The following is a 20266-nucleotide window of genomic DNA, read 5'->3' on the forward strand; positions in this document are numbered from 1 at the left end:
ATCTATCTAAACTTAGTATATATCTCTTATCCTTCTAACTAACTAGCTAGATTACTAGTTCTAAGAAGATAGATTTAACTAGAGGATATACGTAGATAGTAGAGAGCTTATAGGGTAGGTTAGCTATTAGAGAAGATAACTAGCCTAGGGATAAGCTTCTCTTCCTAAAAGCCTTCTAGTATATAGTTCCTGTCGGACTTTTAGGCGGTAGCCATAAAGTCGTGGTTAATAGTGCGTACTAGTAAAAGTACCACAGTCGCGTAGGGTTGATCGTGCGTACTAACTTAGCACTATAGTCGCGTAGGGTGATTATACGTACTAGTTAAAGCACTATAATCGCCTTACTTATGAATTATAAGTCTATCGGTCGTGCGCTCTAATAGAAGAACCACGATTACGGAAGAGAGACACCGATTAAAAGAGAAGATTAAAAGGGATATTAAACTTAATGTCAACATATGGATATTGTGGGGTCACATGACGAAGGACCCACTCATATAACCCCTCTCTACATATAGATCTTCTTCTATAAAGATCTAACAGATTGATCCTCAACGATCTCGCATATGATTGCCTACCTAAGCAAGAGACTCTCAACACTCTGATTCTGTTGATTTATCATGTGATCTTTTGCTATGTTTCTTGTGATATAAATACTGCTATGTTACCTAGTTAAATTGAATCAAGTTTTATCATCCCTTTTGATCTCTCTTCTAGATCGGTGGTACTCTTCCACAATCGTGGTACTTCTGCTAGTACGCACGACCGATAGACTCATAACCGTGTATTCAGATACCACATTGAGTATTTACCAATCCTTATGCACACTATCGTCTTGTGTGTATAATCACGACTTTATGGTCACCGCCTAGAGTCCGACACTTAATTTAATTTAGCTAGGAAATATAGTAGTATTTATATCTTAGGAATATAGTAAAAGATTATATAAGAAAGGATAGAGTATTAGAGTGTTAGATAGTCTCCTACCTAGGTAGGTAATTTAATACGAGTATATAATTTAATATAAGATCGTTAAAGATTAATCTAATAGATCTTATAGATATAGAAGCGATAAGGGGTAGTAGGTCTTCGTCACATAACCCTATAATATCTATATATTGATATATCTTATATTAGATATCCTCGAAAGATCGAGAGATAGCTACGTAGCGCCCTTAAGTATCGTTATTAGGTATAAACTATACTAAGATACTATATAGTATCTATAGGATAATAACTACTTAGTAGATCTTACGTATAGCGGTAGCGGAAGTACCCTATATCGATATATCGAGGGATCTAATTACCTAGAGACTAATAGATCCCTTCTACGAGAGCTTTTAGCGATAGACGTTAAAAGAAAGATCCTTATTAAGCTAGAAACTAAGCTATTTTACTAATAAGGAAGGTTAGATACTTATTGTCGGACTCTAGGCGGTGACCATAAAGTCGTGGTTATACATATAAGACGATAGTATATATAAAGATTGGTAAATACTCAATAGTGTCTAAATACACGGTTATAAGTCTATCGGTCGTGCGCACTTCTATAAAGGAGAAGTACCACGATTATGGAAGAGTACCACTAATCTAGAAGAGAGATCATAAAGGGTGATAAACTTAATTTAATTTAACTAGGAAACATAGTAGTATTTATATCACAAGAAACATAGCAAAGGATTATATGATAAATTAACAGAATCAGAGTGTTAAGAGTCTCTTACTTAGGTAGGTAATTATATACGAGATCGTTAAGGATTAATCTACTAGATCTTTATAGAAGAAGATCTATATATATAGAGGGGTTATATAAGTAGGTCCTTCGTTATATAACCCTATAACATCTATATATTAATATACCCCCTCAGTTCTCGATGTATAATAAGAATAAGAGCAAAGTAAGAACTAAATAAGAGAAAAGAGAAACAGAATAACTAGATAGGAGGTAGTATCTCTATACCTAGTTATCTAATAAAATCGTTATACTTCTGCCTAGATAGGCGCTTAGTAAGACCGTCTACGGGTATATCGGTGGTTTTAACCTATTAGATAGATAGGCGCTTTACCTATACCTCTTGACGAATCTATAGGCGGTTAATATCTACGTGACGAAGTTTAGTCTAAAAGACTAATTTCTCGCGATTTAATAGGTTAACGGTTTACTTATTATCGTAATTTAACACTTCTTGCTATTTAGTGTTAAATTCGATGAATTCGAATAGCCGTCTAACCTAGTATAGCTGCTTAGCTACGTAGGAGATAACTAGTAATTTAGCTTCTGTGGTTAATATAGTAATTATCTTCTACTTACGAGATTTCTACTCGATTAGACCACCGAATAGGGAGAAGATAAAACCTTCTGATAACTTCCTATTAAGATTATCGGTAAAGCTTATATCGGACGAAGTAGTAAAGATCTAGCTATCTAATTAGCTACCACTAAAGTAGATAGCTAGGTCTTTCGTCCCGTATAGGTAGGAAATTAGGTAGTTAATAGTAGCTAGGTACTTCTTATCGTAGTGTATAAGAGATTTAGCTAGTAGCTAATTAGCGAAAGCGGTGTCTAGTCTAGTCTATACGGTAGGGAAAAGGGTAGAACCACACTTCTGCTAGTATAGTTTAATAGTTAATAGATTAATTTAACTAGAAGCGATAGGGTTAAGACGTTAATTACTAACTAGTGGTATATTAGGCGGTTTCCTACCTAGGAGATTGAATTTAGCAGCGATCTTTTTAATATAGGCTAATTAGTTTAGCTAGGTCTTTCGTTACTATCGGTCGCGTATAATTCGAATACCGATAAATTAGGTAAGTTCACTATAGTCCTTTATCTCAAAGCGCTATAAGAGAAGTTACTTTATCTAGTAAGCGTATAATCTCTCACTTCGGTAGTATATAGCTAGGAAATCGTTAATAAATACTATAATAACTATACGATTATTAGTATAAAGCGTAGGGTCTTTAGGATAGCTTTTAAAGCCTAGTAAGAGAAGTATCTCTTTCACGTCGTCTTCCTATCTTTTACTAGCGATTCTAAGACTATATACTACCTTATATAGGCGTAGGACTATTAACTTTCGTCCTAGCCCTAGTAGGTATCGGTAGTATACTTCCTCTTTAAGATCACTATTTAGGAAAGCATTAACAGTATCTATCTAAAAGGTCTCGAGGTTAAAATACGTGATAATTACTATAAGCGTGCGAAAGGTCCTAGTAGCGAGCGTGCTTATACGTGGGTCTTAGTCGTTAGGGGTTTAGGTATCTCCACGTACGTATAGGCGTACTTTAAAACATATAAGATATCCTAATTCGTTAGATTTATAGGAAAAGACCTATCTTATTAGTATAAGCTAGTAGCGTAGGTAATCTAATTAGTTAAGATCTTTATAATTCGATTAGTGTGTGTTTCTGACGAGATCTTTATTAATAGGTTCGAATACGTCTATATCTAGAAGCTTATTAAATTCAATTCGTATAGCTTATCAGAATTAGCTTTCGAAAGGATAACTAGCTAATTAATAGTAGCTAGGTAGTAGTAGTAGAATTAATAAGATCGTAATCTTTAGTTATTAGTGTTAATTAGTTAAGAAAGCTTAGAAATAGGTTATAAGGGATAAGTAAGGGCGTTTTCTCTCACTTTCGTCGTCGGTTAGATCGGAATCTAATCGTGGGCGTTTAGTTAGTATATTAAGAGGTTTATATCTAGAAGGGTCGAAGTTTATATTATTAATTAAGACGAAAGGGACTATATCCTCTAGTTCTGATTCGCTAGATCTTATCGATTCGTCCGATTTCGGTTTAAGCGGTGGTGTAATTAGTTAATCTCCGAGGATTTCGTCTATTAGTATAGGTATAGTATAATCGATATTGATAGTAGGACTACTACCACTTCCACCCCCGAGATCTTACTATACCGGTTAGTTAAGGTTAAATAGGATATCTATATCCTTAAGGATTTAATTAATCTCTTCGTCGTCAAGAGTATTAATCTATTAAGATAGATTAGTTTCCTTATAGATTTAGATACGTTAATTAGGTAGCGAAGGATTGTAGGATTCTTCCTTATTAAATTAGACGTCTCGTGCACGAATTACACGTCGTTTAGTAGGTATCTAGATACGCTAGATATTATAGGCTTTATAACCTACTAGATAGCTAATAGTAGCACGTAGTACTAGCTTAGCTAGTCTAGGTAGCTTAGTAATACGTATATAAGCTTTATATCTAAAGATTCGAATATATAAGAGATCTAGTTTTACTAGTAGCTAATATAGTGCGTTTTTACCGAGGTAGGTAGTAAGTACTTCGTGTAGGGATTACTATTTTAATATACGGTGAGGTAGGCGGTTTTAAATATAGACGGTAGTTCTAGCTATTTTATACTAGAGATAGCTTAGTAGGTTTGAATCGATAATTATCTACCTAGCTATCTTTAAAATTAATACGCTATAACGCTTAGCGTAGCCGTTTTAGTTAGGTTAGTAGGGCGGTATAGTTTTTAGGTTAATACCACGTGATTATGCTTCTTAATCGAAGAATTCAGATAGAGATCTCTTGTTATCTAAATAGATAGTAAGCACGCGTAGGTTAAATTAGTTATTAATAAAATCGATCTATTCGTAAAGAGATTATATTAAATCTACCTTAGTAGATAGATCTTCCGCTAGTTAGTATTTAGTGATAGGATCGACAGAGTAAGATAGGTAGATCGTTTTGCCTAAGGATAGTTCGAAGTATATAAGATCCTAATATAGAGATTCGAAAGGGCGATTATACTATATAGGTCGTCGAGAGACTTAACGATACGAATTAGCTAGTTTATATATCTCGTAGTGGTTAATAGGCGAAGATATATCTTTAATAGTGATACCTAATAAGTGCTCTAGTAGATAAGATAGGACGTCCTTACTAACGTATCCTAGTCGTCTATACTATAGGTCGATTATCCTATCTAGCTACTTCTTAGTGTGTGAAGAAGATAGGGTAACCTTACTAAATTACTTAGTGATAGGTATAACTTAATCGTATAAGACAGAAGTAAGAGATAAGTAAGAGGTCGGTAAAATATAAGCGTGATTAGTAGTAGGTCGGTTAGTAGTTAAATTATCCTATCGAATTAGGTAGATACCTAATTTCGCGTTAAGCTTATAGATAGGTCTTCCGTCCTTCTCTTCTAGTAGGTAATCCTTACTATTTAGATAGATACCTACGCTAGTAGCTCTTTCTGTAGAGATTAGGTTAATATAAAATCTAGGATAATAGGTAACTTATTTTAAAGGGAAAGTAGTTCTATTAAGAGATTCTAATAGTTTAACGGATAGTTCACTATAACTAAGGATAATAGTTTCTGTATTTCTAACCATAATAGAGGATATAATAGGCCTATAGTTTAATAGTAGGTCCCTATTATTCGTGATATAAATTAATACTCCGGTATCGTAGCACTAAGTATCGTTCTTCTTAGTAGGAATCCGGATAGTACTTATTATAACACTATCTTCCTCTCGAAAGAGAGTCTCGACCTATTATTTTAGTATATAGGTAGAGAAAGCGTCTCTAGCAGTTAAATTAGTTAAATTAGTCGAATTAGTCGAATTAGTCGAATTAGTTAAATTAGCCGGTTAGTAACGTCGAATTACACGTTAATAGGCTATATTAAATCCTCTAGATTTATCGCATCGCTTTTCAAATCGCTCTTAGACCTCTAGGTCAGGTTACTACCCCCTAGGTCTTACCTTAGGATTCATATAGCAACACGTCTTAAAATCGTGGTTACTAGAGTTAGGTATACCCCTATAAGGGTATTTCCTTCTTCTAGTTAATTATATAGGTCCTTCTTCGTCTGATTCGTTAGGTTAACGTCCTTAGTAGGTTATATAGGCGATAGGTCGTCTTCTACTACTACTAATTAGTATAGTAGGTAGTCGGTACTAGTCGACGAATTAATTAACTAGTTCGGTTAGAGTAGGTTTCTTTAGACCCTATAGGATCGTATTATACTAGAAGGTATAGAATCCTTAGTCGCTAGGTTAAATTATCTCTAGGAAATCGTATACTAGAGATAGATAGTCTTAGAAGTAGGTAATTACTACTTTCTCGTCTTCCGATTAGCTAATTAGCTATTTCTAACCCTATATAGGTAGTTAAGACAATTTAGTTAGTGGAGCTTATTATTTTAGCCTATCCTAATCGCGTAGGATTTAACGATTCTTCGATTAGTCGGATAGGGTAAAGGTAGCACGTAGTTTCACTATAGCTTCGTGTGCTAATAGGCCATTAACGATTTAACGTCCTTCTAGTATAAGCAAGGATCGGATGCCTTACTTAAGAGATTCGATAGATCGAAGATATCGAAGGTAGTCTAATCTTAACGATTCGTATTCACTTAGTAGTATCTTATAGATAGCTAATTAGTCAGACGTAAGGTCGATAAGCCTAAGTGGCTGTTTAGGAAGATTAGATATATATATGTTAGTAGGGTTTCTAATCACATTAGATATCTATGGTTTAATTAGTTCCTGAGGCGGGGTAGACGGAGTGGCTTAGTCCGGATTAGCGTATTTCCACAGATCGTGTGCGATTACATAGTCTTTAACCGTAGTAATCTAGGGAACCTAGTGTGCGTGAGATTTTAATAGGTAGTTAAGCTAGGTAGCTTATAGAGTAGTTGAATCTATCGCTTCTATATAAGAAGTAAAGCGAGAGTGAAAGTAAAGTAAGAGAAGACTGAATTGAATTAGTTATATAGTTAGAGCAGAGGCGTCGGGCTCATAACTATCGGACTCTAGGCGGTGACTATAAAGTCGTGGTTATACACACAAGACGATAGTATACATAAAGATTAGTAAATACTCAATAGTGTCTAAATACACGGTTATAAGTCTATCGGTCGTGCGCACTTCTATGAAGGAGAAGTACCACGATTGTGGAAGAGTACCACTGATCTAGAAGAGAGATCACAAAGGGTGATAAACTTAATTCAATTTAACTAGGAAACATAGCAAAGGATCACATGATAAATCAACAGAATCAGAGTGTTGAGAGTCTCTTACTTAGGTAGGCAATCATATACGAGATCGTTGAGGATCAATCTGCTAGATCTTTATAGAAGAAGATCTATATATATAGAGGGGTTATATGAGTGGGTCCTTCGTCATGTGACCCCACAACATCCACATGTTGACACTTATTTCTAGTAGATAGAGAGATATATAGTACTTCGTGAGATTAGTAGCGAGAGGATTAATAAAGTAAACTAGTAAGTATTTCTTCTTATTAAAAATAGATATATAGGTCTCTACCTACCGGTCAGCTTTCTAATAGGTAGTCTCTAGCTAGTGGATATTAGCCTCTAGCTAGTGGATATTAGCCTATTTAGATTAACTAGTTACTATAAGAGTAGTATTATCTACTATCAGACTTTAGGCGGTAACTATAAAGTCGTGATTATATATATAAGAAGATAGTATATATAAAGGTAGGTAAATACTTAATATAGTATCTAAATATATAGTTATAAGTCTATCAGTCGTGCGTACTTCTTAGGAAGAAGAAGTACCATAATTATAGAAGAGAGATTAAAAGGGATAATAAACTTGATTTAATTTAGCTAGGAAATATAGTAGTATTTATATCTTAGAAATATAATAAAAGATTATTAGCCGACTAGAAAGCTCTTCTTTGGTAGGTAATTCAGCGAGGATCTCGTCAAGCTTGCGCTTAGGTGTAGATATAGTAGATTTCTTCTTTGCCATAATAGATAGATAGATAGATAGATTGGTGGTTGAATTGGTGGTTGAATTGGTGGCTGAATTGGTAGGCTTCTTGCTTTAGGGGGTAGAAACGCGTGGTAAGAAAGACGCGTGATAGGTAGTGGGGTGATTATAGCCAATAAAAGATCGTAGATTCTATCCGACTAGTTGATTAGCTAATAAAATACACTAACTGGTATACGCTAATTGTGCCTCCTGGGACGGTGAAGAGGATAAGTCTTTTATTAAGTTTCTTTTGAAGGTCTTCTAGGAGTATCTTCTTCGTATAGTAGGGTGGCTCTAGGTTAGGGAAAAAAAGATAGCAGACATTATCAGCGCCCTTGGCATATATTTATAGCACAGAGTCTAGCGATAGAGGAAAAATGAGAAGTGGGTGAGTGTGGGTAATCTAGGTAAGAATCCTTGCTCCATTCTCACCCACTCTCACCCTGTTCTTACCTCTATCACCCTAGTCTCCAAACTTCTCACCCATATCACCCATACTCACCCTAAGACTAAATCCTGCGCCATTTTAGAGCGCAGGGCGCATTGAGAATTGACTGCGTACTATATTGGGCTTAAGTACGGCTGAGTGGACAGGAAGCCCTGTTCTCCACACCCTATGGTCGTATGTGCTTGGATACATTTCAAACAGAACCATAACACTGACTCGTGCTAAGATTGTTATGATTTTTTATGATCAACAACTTCTTTTCAAATTAGATTGTCGGGGAAAGTTCAAGAGAGTAGAGCTATCCTATGAATGCTTGGGTTGTTGTACTAGTAACAAGTACCAAAAGCAAATTGCCCTGCAGAGTGGGCAATTGACGACGAGCGATAAACTGGCGGAGAAATTACATACACAAAAGGCGCACGCAATCATAGTGGACTATCCTATTTAGTAATAGAAAATTGCACCTTCGCCAAAAATAATCGAGGCACGAGTGGGACTCCATATCCCCGTCCTGTAATAATCCCTCCCCCTCCCCCATTTGAGCAATCTCTACTGAACGTTCGCCGACCAGCTCGAGACACTCAAGGTTGCAGGTCCACCGGTGAAGGGCTCAGTGCCGAATTGCAAGTCTATTATATTCGCAGTCAGTTACAATTCAAGCATAGGCCAACCAAATAGAGGGATCGCATACCAATCAGATATTGGGAGCTAGCAGGGAAGCCCTGATTCTGAGTCAAATAGTTGAAGAAATGCATTACATCCGTGGAGAACGATGCAATTGGCGAGGACGCGACGAAGCTGTAGGTTTTCTGTGAGCCATTTGATCCGTACCAAAGCTCCCAGGTCTTTCCGTCGATGGTAGCAGTGGCGATTTGCGAGCCGATGGGTTGGATGCTGCCATACCGTGCGAGCCTAGAACAGTTGATCAGTGATCCTGCACTCTTCATATATTCCTTTAATATTGATCATACCAAATCATGAGCTCATAGTCTCCACTATAAGTAACATGGTTGATATCAGCCGCCGTGAATAGATCATATGAAACATCGGCATTGATGTTGGTGTTGTCGTAGCTCCATTGCACAGAAGTCGGGATACTGCCGACCTGGCTGACGAGCTTCTTGGTGAACGCAAGACCTGAGTTGGCATAGCTCTTGACCGAGCTAGATCCTCCGGACCAATTCCATGTCGTGGACCAGGAGACCCCGGAACCCGAGATGGAGTTTACAGTTGTGCATTGCGACCCGGAGCCGGCGCTTTCACCCCATAGATTGTTGTTAACCGAGTATGCGCCGCTTGCATAGGAACCATATTGCGTACAGAACGAGGAGACTTGAGCATTGGCCACAGAGAATATGGCTGAAATAGCAACGATGGATTTCATCTTGAAGTAAATAGATTCTTCTTCGTACTGGGTTGTTTTATTGACACGTTTGATTGCTTCCGTGAACTCCAACCCGGCTTTTAATGTCCAATTTATATCTCATCACTGAAACTGATCTCCTCAAGATGACAGAGTATACACCTTTTTTCAGCCACGGAGTAGACTCCGTTAAGATGCCGCCGTAAGCCATGATGTGATGGAAAGTTTGCGTCAACCCCTGAAGATTGTCGCTAGCGGAAACTCAAAGGAGATTTTCGGACCCCTCATGAAAGACGAGGATGTGCAGGTGTATAGCTAGCAGTTTGTATCTGGCAATTGACTTTACCGTATTCAGTTAGCCAACCTGGGGCCGTCCCTTCCTTCTCTTGCCGTTCTCCGCTCATTGGAACACTCCCGAGGCACCCCGCAGCTTTTATGCGAACGATGCTACCCTAGGATCTGGCCAACCTGCTTTCTGCACGGAGGTGGCTTGACTAAGAGTTTTGAGCTAGGAGGATCAACTTTTTTGGATTGTATGGAGGGCAAGAGCCAATGTTAGACGATTTCAACACAATAGGATGAATCCTACATACCTGACACCAAAGTACTGATGAAGGGCAATATTTGGCCAGAAATTCATTTAATCATAGAATCGGGTATTTTACCAGTCTGATTATATTGTTTCGGATTATAGGACATTCAAGGGGATGGAATGAGGAAAATCGCGAAAAATCAGCGAGTTAAAACTGAGCTATTCATCGGGCACTGGATAATCCCAGATGATAAAAGTATGTATTTCCACGAGAAGAATACATGTAAGTTGCTGCATCACCATATCTCACATGAAAACAGAGTACAGAATGAGAATAGTTGTCCAGATGTCTCAAACAGGCTGGGCTCAAATGCCAACTCAGCAGCTAGATGGGGTGATATTGACCTCAATGTTCGGACTACTGCTCGTCCAGCTAGTTCCCGTAAGCGCAGAATAGGCACTGACATCAATATCCACCGCGTTCGAGGAACTACTGCCACATCTCTCGTCGGCCGGAACATCGGTCTTGCAATAATTGTATGCAGACTCAGAAGGGCAGCTTCAGAATCAACTTTAGCCAAGTACATCCCAGGAGTCTTCAGGAAAAACTTACGCATCAATCACATTCACTGTGATGCAATTGCCCACTCCACCAACAGAAGCACCTCCGTATCCGCCAGCGTTGCAAACCTTGAAACACTCACCGCAGGTCGTAGTCGGGCATGCCGGCCCACTGTATCCAGAAATAGGATTCTGCCCGTTACTGTGACGTGGGTTAGTGTGCGTGACTTCATCAGATTGTGAGACCGGTAACAGTACCATTTGGAATAATCGATTGACCCGCTGCATTTTTCTCCACTCCAGATATTTGGGGAAAGGTCACCAATGGCAACTCCGTACGTGCCGGACACACCAGCCTTGGGGCCACAAACAGTGCTAAGATGTGTTAATCTCGTAGAGGGTAGCGAGTAAGGCCGTTGCTGGAGGTTAAAACATACTTGCCCTGCGCGGCGTAGTTATTGAAAGTAGCCACACCGCTATAGGTTTCTCTCTTCTCGAGCGTTGCTGCCGAGGCAGCAGTTGCAAGAGCCAGCATAATCTGGGACTTCATTTTGAATAGATTTCTTTTGTTAATTCGCCGCGTTGAATGGTTTTCTTTGGAATAGACTGATATTGAAAACTATTCGCCTGATTTTGAAGATACTTATAGTGATTACAAGTGTCGATACCTTGATACATCTGTCACGGGTTGGTATAAATCTCCATCTGGGAAGCCTTCATCTGGGCAAAGAGCTATATCGAAGCCGTGCCCGATGTGGACCCATAGAACGGAATCCGTTTCAAATATCAACATAGGCCTAAATGTAATGTCGCACATCGCTGAATTTTAGCTGTCTGGAAAGTACAGAACTCATACCCTTTTGGCCACTCCTCTCAGTTCGATCCGCTGACATTTATTTTGCAGTGAATTAAATTACACAAATTCGTCATATCTATAAATCTGAACCCCTCTCCTGAAGAATCCTGCCCCGGATCTATGTCGAGATCGACACATTTCCGTCGATCCTTGCTATTCTAGCTACGGGACAGGCCGGGAGTTCGTCAGCGAAATGCTACCCCGGAAACTCAGGGTCCCAATTGAACGTTTTGGGTTAGTTCGAGTACAAGTCTAGTACCGGCATATTTGCGGGGATAACTGGAATAGGAAAGACATCAATACCCCGCAAATCACCATTCCCACCTTGCTACATTCAACTTCCGACTGAATTCTGCTTTCCATAGATCATGGCGAGGATTTCGAAAGCGCCCTCTACCCAACGACGAGAATCTCCGTGTAGCGAAGGGTGCAAGAGAGAAGATGAAGCAAAACAGAGTATAAAGCAGATTTCCGGGCTCGGGCAAAATGGGTAACTGAAGATACGTAAGCTTTGCCAAGATAGTACAAGCCTCGACAAGATGCGGATGGGACTGGAGTCATGCATACTCCGGTCTGTTTGGTCCTTGTGACGCTTGTCGCGAGAAAGTGATGAAATAAGGCAGCCTTTACTGGTCAGCCTTGGTAATATATTAATGTATAAGACCAGAAACATTCTCAATCGTTAATGTCTCAGATGAAGCGCTCGGTCACCGCAGTATAGAGCTACAGAGCAGGGGCCGGTATTAGAAAAATGATATGAGATATCTACTAAAAACGGCCTGTAGATGATCCAAAGATCCTCGGGGACTAGCTACAGAGACGATAACTGCGAACCCCGCCTGACAGGATCAAGACAGCAGCTACTGTGATTTCTATGTAAACCAGGTGACGGAACCTGCCGCATCACGAAGTGAGCAGCGCCTAGCTCGTAGGGTGAGCTCACCCCATTGCCCTAGGCAAGGTGATCGCTCACGGTAATGCTCAGGCTGATCGGCTGATTTGATCCAAATTTGCCTTTGCTTCGGCATCGCCTCACACAGCCTAAGCAAATGTGAAAAATCCATTTAGTTCTCCTCGACGGTTTCATGAGTAATCTTGGATTGGAGATCGGGCTGATCCAAGTGCGTCATCTTAAGCATGGTACTCTTGATTTCAGTATTTACTTTGACCACTTCTTCTACGAGTGACCGTAATTAACGACTCTCATCAATCAGCTTATGAGTCAAGGCCTCGTGAGACTTTGTTTGTCTGCTCCAAACATCAGTTGACCTAATTTGTGATTCGTGGGGTTATCAAAAACCTAAAATGAATAAGAGACATCAGATGAAACAATAATTGTGATCGAAGTGTTTCTCTTCGCTGAATCATTTCCAGCACCGAACGCAGTACTCTGTACCAACGTAATTGTAGCGGCGTGACTCTGAATGTCATTCGCCTAATGCTAGCCGAGAGAACTTAAGAGGACGGATGAATGAGAGGCAGAGAGAGTGCCGACGAACAATTTTGTCAGCGGTATTGGATGCGAATGGTGCTAGCCGATCTTGCAAGGCCGACTGGTATTGAGTTATTACGGTTTGATATATCGGGAATACTCCGTCTTGAGGCATACTCGAATATGGATCCGGAGGTATCTCTGCAGGGCCGACGCCAAAGGATACCATGCGTTTCTTCATCACTCTAATCTCAGTGCCGAGCAACTCCGTAATAAGCCCTTGCAGTAAATCAGATCTAATGTGATCTCCGGATTCCGTCGTTCTCGCTATAGTGTTAGTTTCGGCAACAAAGCCAACGACCGATTTATAAATAGTCATCATTTCGATGTTACCATTTCGGAAGAAGTTGTAGCGGACATAGATAAACGCAAGAGTTGCCGCGACGAATGTGAGGATGCTGGTGACACTGGCGGTGATTGATAGCGGGCTATACGCCATTCCTATATAAAGGCACGAGCTTCCCAAGCAGGAGATATAGAAAACTTCGCCTTGGGGAATGAATAGATGTATCAGAGCAGAGTGGCTGTATTAAGTTGAAGTCTTCTTAGTCTGAAGCAAGTGGACGAAATGATGGACAGAAACAGATCACGTAGTAGGTCGACGACTATAAGCGCCAGTTCATGGTAGTAATAGCAATAGTATGGGGTTAAGGATTCGCAAAGATAGGCCGAGGTACTTACCCAAAGGGTGCTGTTGTACAGTCCCCAATGCCATAGACGGTCTAATTAAAACGACAACAAGACTGCGAGCCCCCACGCTAGTAGGAATAAGAAAGCCCAGAATCTACTGTGCATACTATGCAGTCCCATTGGTCAATCGATCAACTACATTAACGACAAGGCTGGCGCGGATTAAAACCTATATTAGTTTACCCCACTTCAGTTGATAACGCCATTCCCATCACCATCTCCAAGCACTTATAACTGCACTCTCCCCTCCTCGAATGCTCCTATCTCCAATAAAATACTATACGCATCGATTCAAACCCCTACGCTCATATCGCTACATCAAAACACTCATCATGACTTCCACCCTCTCATTCCCACAAACCCCAACAATAAAAACATACCACCAACCCAGCCCAACAGGCCAAATCTACATCCTCGACTCGTCCCCCTCCAACCCCCATGCACTACCAACCCTCCTCCTCATCCACGGCAACAGCTCCTGCACCCGAATCTGGCACCCCCTCCTAACAACAACCCCCCTAACACGCACCCACCGCATCCTGGCCCTCGACCTCCCCGGCCACGGCAACTCCGAAAACGCATCCACACCGGAAGAAACATACACGATGCAAGGGTACGCAGAGTGTATCCTGACTATCCTGGCCGACCTAGGCATTAGTCAAGTCTCGGTGCTAGGGTGGAGTTTGGGCGGGCACATCGCTATCGAAATGCTATCTCTTATCCGGTCAAACCCTACCCCGAAGCTAAAGGTCAATGGGATTATGTTAGTCGGTACGCCGCCTAGTCACACCCCGGACCAAGTTATGCTCGCATTTAGCAAGACACCGCCCTCGCCGGCGTTGCCGCTCGCTAGTAAAGATACGCTTACTGCGGAGGAAGTCCGTATCTACGCTACCGCGACAAGCGGGCCGCCGTACGAGAGCTGGCAGATTGACGCTGTCGGCCGGACAGAGGGTGTTGCCCGGGCAAATATGTTCACGAGCTTTGCGGCGGGGCAAGGGGTTGATCAAGTTGGTGTTGTTGAGGCTGAGGCATTGAGGGGAGGAGACGGGGTTGTATTTGCCGTTGTTAATGGGACGGCGGATCCGTTTATTAATTTGGATTATTTGGATGGACTGGGGTGGGGGAGGTTGGTTGGTGGGGAGTGTGTGAGGATGGAGGGGTTGGGACATGCGCCGTTTTGGGAGGATAGTGAGAGGTTTTTCCCGTATTTGGTGGAGTTTTTGGGGGGGGTGTGAGAAGGGGAGATGATGTCTATGTAGGAGAGGGTTGGGTGTTTGTTTAGTCGTATAAGATTCAGGACGAGATGTTGAGGCCAGGTATCTTGATATCTTGATTAGGGCGTGTATCAATGGGCCTAGGGTATTGAGAAACAATTTATTCGAAGACTCTGCCTTTGCATCAAAGTAGGAGGCATATCATCCACTCACTACGAGATATTAATACAGCCTACATGGACTCAAGAGCTACCGTTCATAAAATGCATCAATAAAGATATACAGACAAGATAGAACAAAGAAATCAGGTGGATGCAACCAGGGTCAGTAGACAACGTCAAATAAAAAAGGTATATCTACCACGTAAACGTCCAAGATAATAGACAGGAGAAAACAATAAAATTGGCGTTGGAAGGTGGGAAACCCCCCTGGAAAGCATCCACACCGGACCAAGCCATCATGAGACAAGACGAGACCAACCAATGGCAGGTCGATCACATACAACTCTCAAGAGAAGAATAGGCAGTGATGAACAAAAAAAAAACTCCTTAATTCCTCCTGTACAAGATTTTAACAAAAAAAGGCGGGGGTGCTAATAGTTAAATCAACCCATCAACGTGGCGTGGCGCGCTTAGAAGACGGAAGCGCAGCCCCAGTGCTGCTCAACGTTGAACTGACCGGGGGACTTCCAGTCATCATCGGCGTAGGAGAAGAAGATGGACTTGGAGCCGAGAGCAGCAACAATCGACTTGATGGCAGTCTCCTGCTCGGCAACACCGGGAACGGCGTCACCGTTGGCATCACCAGCGTTGGGCCAGCCAGTCTCCAAGTTGACAACGTCCTTGTTGCAAAGACCCTCGAGAATCTTGTACTCGGAGAGGGCGAACTCACCGGCCTTGGCGGCGGTCACCTGAGAGTTGAAGAAGGGGTGGATGTTGGCACCGACAATGTCGACGGGGCTGCAGAGGGTGGAAGTACCGTACTGCTCCCAGACGTCAATGGGCTCGGTGGTGGTGACCTTGCCAGTGTAACCGGCAGCCTGGAAGGTGGACTTGCAGGAGGTGATGAAGCTGGCAAGCTGGGAAGCAGAGCAGTAGCCGGAGGAGACGGCCTCGTTACCGACAACGATCAGCTCGACCATGTCCCACTCAGCCCACTTGGCAATAGCGTCAACCTGGTCCTGAGCGCCGGAGGTACCGGTGCTGTCAATGTAGACACCCATGATGATGTTCATGCCAAGCTCCTTGCAGGCAGAGCCAATGTACTCGAGACCGTTGCAGTCAGTGGAGTAGACACGGACCAGGTTGAAGCCCTTGTCCTTGATGACCTTGAGGTTGGAGGTGACCTCGGACTGGGACATGCAAGCACCGCTGGAGGTGTAAGGGGAGAAGGTCATACCATACTGGCCGGCACCGGTGACACCAGAGCTGGAGGTGCTGGAGCTGGTGGCAGCGGCAGCAGAGCTGGTGGAGGAGGAGGAGGCAACGGGGACAGCAGTAGTGGCAGCGGCGGTAGTAGCAGCCGGGGCAGTGGTGCTGGCCAGGCCGGAGGTGGAGTAGGGGCAGACGTAGGTGTAGTCAGTGCGGGTAACAGTGACAACGGTCTCGGTCTGAGTGTAGGTACCGGGGGTGATGGTCTGGGGGGTAGGGTAGACGATCACAGTGCTGGTAGGCACGGAGGTAACGGTACCGGGGACAACGGTGTAAGTACCAGCAGCGGGGCAAGTGTAGGTGGTGGTCTCGATGACGCTGGTGACGGTGGTGCCAGTGGGCTTGACGGTGGCGTAGGGGCAAGTGATAACGGTCTCGGTCTCGACAACGGTGGTGACACCGCCGATGGTGTGAGTACCGCTGGCAACCTCAGTGGTGGTGGCACCGCAAACGGTGGTGGTGTCGGTAACGGTCAGGGTGGTGGCCGGGATGGTGTAGGTACCGGTGGAGGAGAAGCTGGTCACACCGGGGGTAGGCAGAACGACCTCGGTGGAAGTCGAGGCAACCGCGGAGGAGGAGACAGCAGCAACGGAGGGAGTCACGGTCACGGTGAAAGTGCTGGTGCTGGTAGAGTGGATGGTGCTAGTCAAGGTGGTGGTCGACTCGGTGGAGGAGACGGGCACCAGAGTCGGGGAGCCGTAGTAGGTGATGACCTTGGTGGTGCAGCCACAGGTCTCCTCGGGGGCAGGAGCCAGAGAGGAAGAGGCGACGACGGAGCTGGAGGCATCGCGACGGTTGTGAATAGCCTCATGGCGGCGGTGCAGGTGAGCATCGGCCATGGCAGAGCCCACCAGGGCCGCAGCCGCGAAGATGGAACCCTTCATGATGAGAGGATTCAAACGTTCGAGATGGAGAAAGAAGGAATGCCCGCTGAACGAGTGAAGCGGTGGTCAGTTGTGGAAGTGGGTGAGAGGAAGAGTGAGAGGGAAGGGAACGTGGGTTAGGAGGGAAAAAAGGAGGGAAGTGGGCACGTCAGGCCTTTTGTTGGAGCAGGGGACTGGGTCACTGGAGAAGGAAAGGGAAAAGGGCAAAAGTTAGGGGGAAGGGGACCAGCCAAAGAAAAGGGGAAGAGGAAACGCCGTGAGAACTCTCCACCGATCGTGAATTTTCAGTACGTCCTAGGGTAAAATGGAGTCGAGTCTAGATGGGCTCAGGCACACTGCACGTGTGATTGGCGGATGGTTGGAGACCCGGTGAAAGACTGACAATGGATTGGCCCGCACGGGTCGGGCAGGAGTGGAGTGGAAATTATCCAGACTGTATATTACTGATATACTGATCGGAGCAGTTATCCGTAGTACCTGGACCATCGGGACTATCGTGTTCGACTGGGCGCCTATGCAGGTCCGCGGTCGTAGTACTCCAGCTATCATCCAGTATATAGTCTATATATGGAGTATACTTGGATATTATCATAGCTATTATCATACCTAATTGTTATTCCCACTGGATTATCCTAGACTTGGGCTCATCTCCAGCCCAGTTCCAAGCAAAAATAGCCCTGTCTCACTGGGGCCAAGGGTACACCGCCCCTTACAGCCAACACTGCAGAGAGAAGGGGAAATTGCCCCTGACAGTAGGAGGACCCTGCGCCCGTCTTGGCCTTGCAGGTACAGTCCAAGTACTCCATAGGGCAGACTGGACCTGAAAAGGTAGGATTAAATCATCGCCAGTATGGAGAATGGCAGTCTAGGCGAGGATCCAGAATATTCCCAGAGTCCAGAATTATATTCTCTCGTCGACCCCCAATATTCTGATATGTATTCCGTACTATCAGCTGAAAGTGTCTCACAGAAATCCAAAAACCCGGTAATTTGCCATGCGCCATGTGGAGATAGATCTAAACCCGATCGGGCCAAGTGGCAGCTTCTGTGGAGCTAATCCTAAATTATGATTGGCCAATTCCAGACTTTAATTTCCGCCCTGCCGATCCTCATTCGTGTTGGACTCGAATGGGTAAATTGGTACTGTACCGCCTGGATGCAGTACAGGGCAGCCCCCGTATTTTATTCATTTCAACTTTTTTCCTCTTTGTTGTTGGCCAAATGCAACCAGGCCAGCCCCAAGCGGAGGACACGACGGAGAACCCATTTCCAACGGTGGCGAGAGATGACATCGGTGTGATCCCTGGAACCACGGATCAGGCCTGCAATTATAAGATGACAGCAAAGGCACAACAACGAATTCTTGCATTGCCAGCAGTACTGGACATGCACAGGTAAGATTACACTTTCGGTTGCGCGCGGATATTCCTTGGAGGACTCGTCAGCCTGGTCTTCCCGATTAGTGAGTCCGACAGGGCATCATCTTGGACATACCAGGTTCAAAGTGCCCCGCGTCCATCGTTCATCCGGAGGTCCTTCTATTCACAGTAAGACACTGTCTTGGACTCATTCATCCGCTCCGCATTCGAGATCGCCCACGGTAAAGAGTGGGAACACTCGGTAGTGGCCCCCTCTTCTGCTCATCCATTGCTGATCTCAATGCGAGAATGGTCTAGAACTTGGAGTGTCTGGTTCCTCCAGGATACAGTCCCTAGAATATCAATATTCATCACATATCTTGTTGAAGGCCCTTTTCTTCTCCCCGGAATGTCATGTTTCAGCACTGCTGTTTATGGGCTAAGTGCTCCTCTGTAAACGACTAAATATAACTGCCGTCTGTGGCGTAGAGCCAACATGCAGGGCGACGGGTTGAAATGGTCGCCTACAAAGTCCTATTATTGTCATAGTTCTCCGTAATCCAGTAGTTATTGGATGGGACTTCCATTGCCATAAATATCATTCTCCCCTCCCCTGAAAGACTAAAGTAACAGACTTCCGTGCACTTCTCCTCCCGCCAATGCTTTCGTTAGCACTCGCTAGTCTCGGATCACTTACCCTCCAACACCCAGTTCCCTCTATCAGTTCCCTCTACCATTAGTCCCCAATTATTGGACCACGAGGTAACGGCTATTCCTTGGATCGAGCGCCGTTGCCGATTATGCGTTCAGGGGTGAAAGCCTCGAGGGGGTGGGCGTAACCGTTCTACACAAGTATGTAAACATTAAGTAAACAAAGCATCTCCATAATATAATTGGTCTCAATTCTCGAACCACAATCTAGAAGGGGAACCGCTATGAGCCGCCAAGCATGATAGTCGATCTGGGCGGCGCGTGTTCTCCCGTTCGGATGTGATGGGGTTTTTAGCACGAGGCTTGGCGGGACTCTGTGAGGCTATTCAGGGGGCGAGAGTCAGGGGTTGGCGCTTGCATTGGCCGTGGACCGAGGATTGTGTGGAGTATGGAGTATGGAGGATTTTAGGGGTGTGATTGGGTTTGTTGTGATGGTTTGATGGTCTAGTTTCTTAGCACTTGCTATTCTCAGTGGATTCTGGTAGCTCGTGTTCGGGGTTGGGGTTCGCGACGGGGGAGTTCGTAAAGTGTTGTGATACTTATCCCAGCATCCTCTGCACGATTTATGTGAGTACATCCTGTTAGTTAAAGCAAGGGTTAAATGCTGAGCGACAGCTCCGTCTTCGAGGTTGGTTTGTACAATTCGCTTGCTCTGTAGAATCGATAGCCCCTAAACCCAAGTACATACTGCATGAGCAACAGCAGTAGTAGTAGCAGCAGCACATTCTGGATTAATAGATGCTACCTATCATTGCTATTAAATCTTACTATGTTACTACTACTATGGAATAAGGTTGCGGATGAAACACCGTACCTGCATAGGCGTGAGGGCGCTATTCAGCCTTCTGGGGATTGTAAGCGCGGGACCTCGGCACGACGGTAGATAGACTTTGAAGAGTATCGACACAATTCGTAGATTAAGGTTGAGATGATGGATTAATTCTGTTTTTTTTTTCTTTTCTTTGTC

The 20266-nt window shown here is 43.6% G+C and overlaps 4 protein-coding genes across 4 annotated transcripts; 1 reads left to right on the plus strand and 3 right to left on the minus strand.

Annotated features, from left to right (window-relative positions):
- Positions 1–8754: 8754 nt before the first annotated feature.
- Positions 8755–9589, minus strand: N7496_012301 (glycoside hydrolase family 12 protein; the record flags this gene model as incomplete). The annotated part of the gene is made up of 3 exons (XM_056705214.1): positions 8755–8834; positions 8897–9117; positions 9177–9589. 3 exons carry the CDS (start codon positions 9587–9589, stop codon positions 8755–8757), a joined length of 714 nt encoding a protein of 237 aa, XP_056549112.1.
- Positions 9590–10709: 1120 nt separating this feature from the next.
- N7496_012302 (uncharacterized protein) lies at positions 10710–11211 on the minus strand (the record flags this gene model as incomplete). Its single annotated transcript, XM_056705215.1, has 2 exons — positions 10710–10863; positions 11099–11211. 2 exons carry the CDS (start codon positions 11209–11211, stop codon positions 10710–10712), a joined length of 267 nt encoding a protein of 88 aa, XP_056549113.1.
- Positions 11212–14031: 2820 nt separating this feature from the next.
- Positions 14032–14937, plus strand: N7496_012303 (alpha/beta fold hydrolase; the record flags this gene model as incomplete). The annotated part of the gene is made up of 1 exon (XM_056705216.1): positions 14032–14937. One exon carries the CDS (start codon positions 14032–14034, stop codon positions 14935–14937), a length of 906 nt encoding a protein of 301 aa, XP_056549114.1.
- A 610-nt stretch (positions 14938–15547) lies between these two features.
- On the minus strand, positions 15548–17230 carry btgE (putative cell wall glucanase (Scw11); the record flags this gene model as incomplete). The annotated part of the gene is made up of 1 exon (XM_056705217.1): positions 15548–17230. One exon carries the CDS (start codon positions 17228–17230, stop codon positions 15548–15550), a length of 1683 nt encoding a protein of 560 aa, XP_056549115.1.
- Positions 17231–20266: the final 3036 nt, after the last annotated feature.

The sequence above is a fragment of the Penicillium cataractarum genome, assembly GCF_028827025.1.
Source record: "Penicillium cataractarum strain IBT 29864 chromosome Unknown utg000010l, whole genome shotgun sequence".
In the NCBI taxonomy this organism is placed as follows: domain Eukaryota; kingdom Fungi; phylum Ascomycota; class Eurotiomycetes; order Eurotiales; family Aspergillaceae; genus Penicillium; species Penicillium cataractarum.